Source organism: Empidonax traillii, unplaced genomic scaffold (genome assembly GCF_003031625.1).
Source record: "Empidonax traillii isolate 1590-97213 ecotype Southwest subspecies unplaced genomic scaffold, ASM303162v1 scaffold993:size324958, whole genome shotgun sequence".
Classification (NCBI taxonomy): domain Eukaryota; kingdom Metazoa; phylum Chordata; class Aves; order Passeriformes; family Tyrannidae; genus Empidonax; species Empidonax traillii.
The window spans coordinates 295,289-302,988 of NW_020956186.1; the positions used below are offsets into that span (position 1 = coordinate 295,289).

Genomic DNA, 7,700 nt, shown 5'->3' on the forward strand with positions numbered 1-7,700 from the left:
TCCTATCTGGATATTGGGAGATGTGAGAAAAGACAGAGTTTCCAGGGCAAGGGGAGAATGGAGATAATGTCTTTAGAAACTGAAAGAGGAGGAAATGGAATAAGTGATATAAACCTGAAATATAAGTAGAGTATCTATGAGGAACTATTAAGTAAAAATGCTGTTTATGTATATAGGTACAGTTCTGCAAGCAGTCCATGTGGGGATAAAGTTTAGGACTGGTTTCATAAAATGGACAAGATAATTTGAAGAGTTGTGAATCTAGAAATGTGAAGTCCTTCACAAGTCCATCACACTAAACAGAGATTCTGGTCATTAAAGAAAATAGGTATTATGAAAGAGCATTTTAGCAACAGAAATCCTGTGGGAAAGGATGGAGAAAGAATATAGATTCCCAAGAATATTTTTCTACCTGTCTGCCTGTTCTTACCTGTGCCAACCTGTCATTTTCTGGACTCATGGCACTTTGGAAAATCCTGTTCCCTGTCAGTGCTTACTACTGACACTACATTTCCATCAAACCTTCCTGTCACTGTCATCTCCAGATTTGGCAAAATGTAGTCATTTTCTTGTTCCTTTTCAGTCATAAATCTCTACCTTTCCCATTCCTCCATGGCAGATTATGCTCTAGTAACATGCTGTCTGTAACTTCCTTCTCTCCTGTGTGTGTGTGAAAGCTTTACAAGGCTACTCCTTTCTTATATTGTATGAAGGTTGTTTTGTCTGCATTAACTTGACAACTGTAGCCGTTTTGTCATTGTATTATAAATAGATATTGGAGATTAGAGTCCCAGAGTAATTTTTGGCAATATCTTGTCTGGAATCTGTGCATCAGACTTCATGGCTGGGTTTTCCACATGGTGCATGGGAGGAAAGGTGCTGAGAAATGACACAGCCAAAAGGCACCACAATGATTGGAAACCTCAGGTAGACTGTAAAAATGGCAACAGGTAGACATGATTGTATCTCTCACAGACTTGAGCACCTGAGTTAGGAATGAAGTGTGGTGCCTTCCTCCACTCAGGTCTCATAGCAAGGTGGAGCCGCAACCTTTGCTGAACGTTCAGGGAGTTAAAGAGGAGGGTAAGGCAGCAGGAGTGTGTGTGCCTGTGTATTCAGGTGTGTCTGCAGGAGGACCGTTACCAGATGCTGCATAATTGTAGAATGTAGATGGGCAGAGACGTGCAGGGCAGGTAGTTGTCAGCATGAGCTGTATTTGTGACTGTCATTTACAAATCTGAACTGATTCAGCTTTGAAAGGCATTCATGTTGAAAGAGGTTTGCAGCTGAGTTTTAGCAGTCTAGGTAGGTCCAGCTAGGACCTTCCAGCCAGGAAGGACATCATATCATGCTTTTCTTAAAATGATTTCTCAAATATCTAATCCAGAGGTAGAGGATGTATTGCCTCTTGGGCTTGGCCCTGCAACCTCCTGTCTTCCTCCACTTACAGTGAATTTTAGTATGTTTGTATAGCCAAGAAAGGAAGTTTCAGATTGAGCTCTTCAGTGTATTTTCTTACAGGCAACCAAATCCTATATTGTAGTATAACCTGTTGCAACTGTACTAAACATGTAGATTCTCTACTAAATGTGACTGTCACCTTTCCTGTGGCTTCCTCAGGTCTTGGACTTTAACTGGAATTGTCCCTTTCTTTTTTCTGTGTGTGCAACAGCAAAAGCGGAAACTGAGACTTTACATCTCCAACACATTCAATCCTGCAAAGTCGGATGCCGAGGACTCCGACGGCAGCATTGCTTCGTGGGAGCTGCGCGTGGAAGGGAAGCTTCTGGATGATGTATGACTGACCTGTGCTTCACTGGGGCTGTCAGGGCTCTAGAGATTGTCCTGTGGGGTGGTGGGGACATGAGCTGAGACAAGGCATCTCTGAATGGCAGTGCTGGCTTGTTGCTGCTGGGAAGGCACCATGTCCAACCAGAGTGAGGGATAAGGCCCTAGTGGGAGTAGTGGGGAGAGCAGCAGTAAATGAAGCAGACTTAAGGATGGGACAGATAGGAGGAGGTGGAGAGAAGAGGGCTGATATGATTCCTTCAAAAGAGATGGCAGGCTTCAGGTCGCAAAAGGTATGAAAAGTCAGACCTACGGTGGGCATTGCATCTTGTGAAGAGCAGCATAACAAGGAGAAGGAAGTACTTCATATTCCTAGGGAGAACAATATGGTGTATGGATGGTGAGAGCAAGAATGGGAGAAACGCTTCATCATTATGAAGTCCTCAGAAACCTCAGTGATGGATTTAGCTTTCCTTGGGGAAGGCTGGACTTTCCTAATAAAGGTGTCACCTGTTTGAATAGACTTCACAAACTGAGTATTTACAGGCTAAACAGATTAAGAACTTGCATGCATGCAGAGGACAAGGCTTTCAGCTGTCTGGAGGTAACTGTACATGAATCAGAATCATGATCTTCCTGGAGGATGAAGTGGTGACAAAGCGCAACATCTGGGAATTGAAGTTAGACAAATTCATTTTAGAAATTAGAGAATATATTTTAACAAAGAAAGAGATTCTTTATTGGAACAAAATATCTTTTCAATTACTGGCATTTTTTAATAAAATATTATCTTCATTAAATACAAAGAAATAAACTGGAAACACATAGACTATATTCCATGGAAAGTCAGATTATGTGGTTATAAACCTTCCAGTTTTTAATGTAGACAGTATGAGCTGTGGAGTAAACAGTGAATATGGGTAGTTAAATGGAAAGACAAAATGTAAAAGGAAATAGTTTTACCTAGTGTATGATAAATCTGTAAAATTTACTGTTATCTGATAAATCAGACCAAGAAATTAGCATTCATTAAAAAAACCCAAGCTGTTCAAGTGAAAGGTATACAGTGGCCTTAGGATCATAGAATGGTGTGGGTTGGAAGGGACCTTCAAGACCACCCAGTTCCACCCCTTCCCATGCGCAGGGACACACTATCCCAGGTTGCTCCAAGCCCTGCCCAACCTGGCTTTGGACGCTTCCAGGGATAGGGCAGCCACAGCTTCTCTGGGCAACCTGTGCCAGGGCCTCCCCACCCTCTGATTAAAAATGACCAGTTTAAACCTACTATCTTTCATTTTAATACTGTTGCCCCTTGTACCATCACTACAGGCCTTGGTAAAAAGTCTCTCTCCATCTTTCTTACAAGCCCCTTTTAAATAACCCCCAGACCCTTCTCTTCTCAGGGTTGAACAATCCCAGCTCTCCTAGCCTCTCCTCAGGAGAGGTGCTCCAGCCCTCAGATAATTGTTGCCATGTTCACATGACAAGCCAGTCCTTTCCAATAACATTAAGAGAGTCAGGGAAATCTTCCCTACTGTTCTGTTTTATTGTTCCACCACTGTTGAGATTTTTGCATCTTATCCTGTGTTTGCCAGAGGGAAAACTCAATTAGAGTGACCACACTTGTGGTCTACATGGGATTTAATGTTAAAGAGAGAGGCTGAGAAGGAATCCTAGGACACAAGCTACTATACACAGCCTTAAACATGTCTGGTTCTTCTGCTTGTACAGCTCAGCAAACAGAAACGGAAGTTTTCGTCTTTTTTTAAGAGTTTGGTTATTGAACTGGACAAAGATCTTTATGGACCCGACAACCATCTTGTGGAGGTAAGAGGGTCGTGCACACTTGCATACACACGTGATAGTGGCACACATAAGCACCCAGGTGCCTGTTGTCTCCCTTGTTTAGGTGACCTTGCATTTGTTATCTCATGTAAGGTATTTTCAAAGTTTTCAAAATTCCATTCTTCTTAAGAATGTTTGCTAACTGAATCTAGTCTAAAAACATAGATGTAATAGTGATGTAGTGCACATCTTGAACAGAATGTGCAAAAAGATGAAAAAATTATGCACATTTTTCTTATCAAGTAAAGTGTAACAGCAGTACAGATTCTGCACTAAAGCTGAATTGAAATGATTTAGGGCGGGTTATTGTGGTTGGGTTTTGTTGTTGTTGGGTTTCTTTTTTAAATTGCCGGATCTTCAGAAGGCTTGTACTTGTCTTATTCTGGTATGGTGTGCTGTGCAAGATGCACCTCCATGGACATCAGTGAAAAAAAGGCTGACTCTCTTGTTCTCCCATTGTCAGTGGCACAGAACTCCCACGACCCAGGAAACAGACGGATTCCAGGTGAAGAGGCCTGGGGATGTCAGTGTGCGATGCACGTTACTCCTCATGTTGGACTACCAGGTCAGTGCAGCCACTGGGACACGGTGCAACAGAGCAAATTCATCCTGTCACACAGATCAAAAAACAATATACTTGGGCTCAGAATGTCACATGGTCCATTGAAGTTAGAACGATACCAAATTGACAGATTACTTAAAATTTAAAGGGGACACATCAAGTGAGCTTCTCACGTAGTCTAGCAAAATAATAGGTCTTGGCACTATACTAATTAGTATTTTTATTGCCCACCTATGGAAAGAAAATGCATTTCCTCCACTGGCTTTTTAGAGAATAGTCAGATAAGTTGAACACAAGTTACATGTGTGGTTCTTTAAAAACATTCAAAGGAGTGGCTTTTGCTAGTTCAGTGGTACCTGAACTAGCTGTGTAATTCCAAATTATCTAGGGAATTTATATTACTAGGGCTGCAGACCAGGGTAGTTGAGTTGTATCACAGAGATGAGGAGAAGAAATATATTCTTATTGACTGGTTGTGGTTGGGTAAATGTTCTGGTATGCACCAGAATGGTGGGAACATGCCTGAAAAAACAGAGTTCCAAGACAGTTTGTTGATGTGAGGCAGCTGAGCAGTCATTACAACAGTGGCAGAATCATCATGACTTCCTTTCCTCTCTGTAGTTAACCTTCAGTAGTTCAGAGGAAGGGCTGTTCTATTTCTTCTCCCACTCCTTACAATAAAATTATGCATCAGTGTTGAAAAGGAGAATTCTTTCCTGAGTCTTTGTGCAAGTTGTTATTATTTAAAGCATGTGCTACAGGTAAGTCTGTGTGCGTGGCACAGGTCCTTCTTCCAGAGCATCAACAGGAGGATACAGAAATACAAACTTGTGTTTTTTCAATCTCTGCCATTGAATGGGGTGCTTCTCCCAAGGAACAGAGTGCCCTGAGAATTAATACTGAAACTTCACACCTGTGTATCTGTCTGCTTTCCTCTCCACTGCCCCCTCCTTCTCTTCCTGTTCCAGCCCCCGCAGTTCAAGCTGGACCCACGGCTGGCTCGGCTGCTGGGGATCCACACACAGACACGCTCGGCCATCATCCAGGCACTCTGGCAGTACATCAAAACTAACAAGCTGCAGGACTCTCACGATAAGGAATACATCAACTGCGACAAGTACTTCCAGCAGGTAACTCCTTTTTGGACACAGTAGCTCTTTAGAAGCAAACTATTAACATCCGTCCACAAGTTTGGGATGAGTTGGAATTGGAATGAAAATTACTGATTTTTATCTTCCCTTAATGATTGATTCTGATTGTCAAATCACATGTAGACCCGTTTTCTTCCCTTCTATTTCCCTGTTCATGAAGGATAGAAGACATGGAAGATATAATTAGAAAAGTTATTTTTTCCTAAGCCTGCTTCAGACAATAAAATACCCATAAATGATCTGCATGATATTTTGAAAGCTGCACGTTGGGACTTTTTGTCTTTCACGGTGACTTCTAGAATTAACTAAGAAAGTCACTTAAAAGCATCTCCACCCTTTCTGTAGATATGATTATATTTATTTTGTAAAGATAATGTTATCTGAGCTATCACTGTCATAATTGACTTTGTTTTCCTGTAGGTTTAGGCTTACAGGATTTGTAGCAGATCGTTTGTCTAAAAAACTACACATGTTCGTATCTTACTTTTGGTGAGCAGGGTGACCTTCTCACTTTTTTTAAATTTTTTGTTTAAGAGCTTCGCTAGGATAAGAACTTGCTGAAGCCACCTTCTCTTTGTGTATCTCATTAGGGGCTTATTAGCTTGTAGGTCTCCTTTGTGTTAGAACTCTTCAGGGATGTCATCACACCTGGTACTTGTCTTCTCATTCTCAGAAGACGAGTCAGATGAGAGAGTTGGGAAGTAGCTGATTGCCTTTCTAGAATACTGAAGCTCACACACTGCAAGAGCTGGCTAAGCTGAAATAGTTGCATAAGAATGCAGCACTTGCATAGATTTCAATCATAAATGGGATTGATTTGAGTGTTTCTGTTTTTCTTAGGTCTCTGGCAAAATTGTCCTAATTAGCTAATATCTTGGTTTCAAAACTTGACATTAGTGCTTAGAAATATGAATCCCATTCATCAAATGAAACATTTCATGATAGTTTTTTTTTTTTGTTTTCACTCTAATACTCTTATATTGAGAGATGGAGGGTAAAGGAATTGGGTTAGTGATGCCTTCCAGTCTGATAATATTTCTGTAGACTATATAGTTTTAGTCATGTAACTCCTGGAAAAAACGTGGTCCTAGCTGGAAGTGTGCAGATCCCTTAGGGGAGCAGTATATAACACATTCTATTCATTTAGATACATGTCTTCTCATTCGCTGTGCCAGCTCTTCTGAGTCATGCGCTGGTGTGCTTGTGGTTGTATCTAAAAAAATACTGCTGAATGAGTTACCTGACACACGAGTATCACTGTGGCCAGAGAGCCTTCAGAGCCAGGGATTACAAGTTTATACCATTAACTCCATTCAGAAGGAATGTGAGAAGTTTTAGGAAAATTCCATGTAGCCTTAGTTTCCAGGCTCCCACCCTCCTCTCACTAGTGTGTATCCTTGATCCCTTTTCCATTCTTCAAGCTCTTGTCTCTTGGTCAAACTCTATGTTAGGAGTTTGACAGGAGTGTTGAGCCAGCGGTGACAGCAGATTGGATGTAGCCTGGTATGCAGAGATTTTGGGTGGGAATTCCACAGTTGTCTCTAATAAGCGTCAGAATTCAGAACTGAAATAAAGAGTAAGCTGCAGACTCAGTAGATCTTGTTCTTTAGAGAGTAGCTGGCTGAATTACAGTTTTCAAAATCACCTTCCTTATGAACTGCTGATTTCTTACTTCCTCATTTAATTGCAAGTTAAGTTTTGGACAGACACCCTTTTTGTTTATTGTGTTGTAGATCTTTGATTGTCCACGGCTAAAGTTTTCTGAAATTCCTCAGAGACTCACCAACCTATTGCTGCCACCAGACCCCATAGTGATAAACCATATCATCAGGTAAGCTGGTCAGTCAAGCTCAGCACTGTCATGTGCAAAACACTCACTAGATAAAGTACAGAAACAGCTGTAGTAGCAGGCACCAGAATTCAGTTTTTATAGCTTCCATGTGAGTACCTAGGACTCTGTTGTATGCTCATTCTCTGTGTCATTCTAGTCTGTGTAATTCTGAATTATTTTCAGTAGAATGGCACCAATTCTCTAGAAGTTTGCAAAACAACTTTATTTTTTTTCCTTCTAGAATACCACTGAGAGAGTTGGTTGGGTTTCTTTCCTAAGGGGAAAGGAATGAGAGTTTGAACCCACAAAAAGAGATAAAAAAGGAATTGAAATAAGACATTATGGGCAATCCTATAAATCACTGAGTTCTTATGTAAAGTGTACAACAGCATTACAGTTTCAAATGCAGTAGCCAGTCCATGCATGCTTTGTTGGGATTGGGTCAGCTGTTTGGGTGTTAGTCTTACCCTGAGAATTCCAAGGAGCCAAGAGATAGAATCATAGAATCAACCGGGTTGGAAAG

General features: G+C 41.2%; 1 protein-coding gene across 6 annotated transcripts in view; it reads left to right on the forward strand.

The window, feature by feature from the left end:
• The window catches only part of SMARCD3 (SWI/SNF related, matrix associated, actin dependent regulator of chromatin, subfamily d, member 3), a 69,429-nt gene that overhangs the window by 51,521 nt on the left and 10,208 nt on the right, over positions 1–7,700 (forward strand). For all 6 annotated transcript variants that reach the window (XM_027903830.1, XM_027903829.1, XM_027903831.1 and 3 more), the window contains 5 exons: positions 1,673–1,795; positions 3,520–3,615; positions 4,097–4,198; positions 5,164–5,325; positions 7,080–7,177. In XM_027903830.1, coding sequence (XP_027759631.1) covers positions 1,673–1,795; positions 3,520–3,615; positions 4,097–4,198; positions 5,164–5,325; positions 7,080–7,177 — 581 coding nt within the window. The remainder of the gene's footprint in view (positions 1–1,672; positions 1,796–3,519; positions 3,616–4,096; positions 4,199–5,163; positions 5,326–7,079; positions 7,178–7,700) is intronic.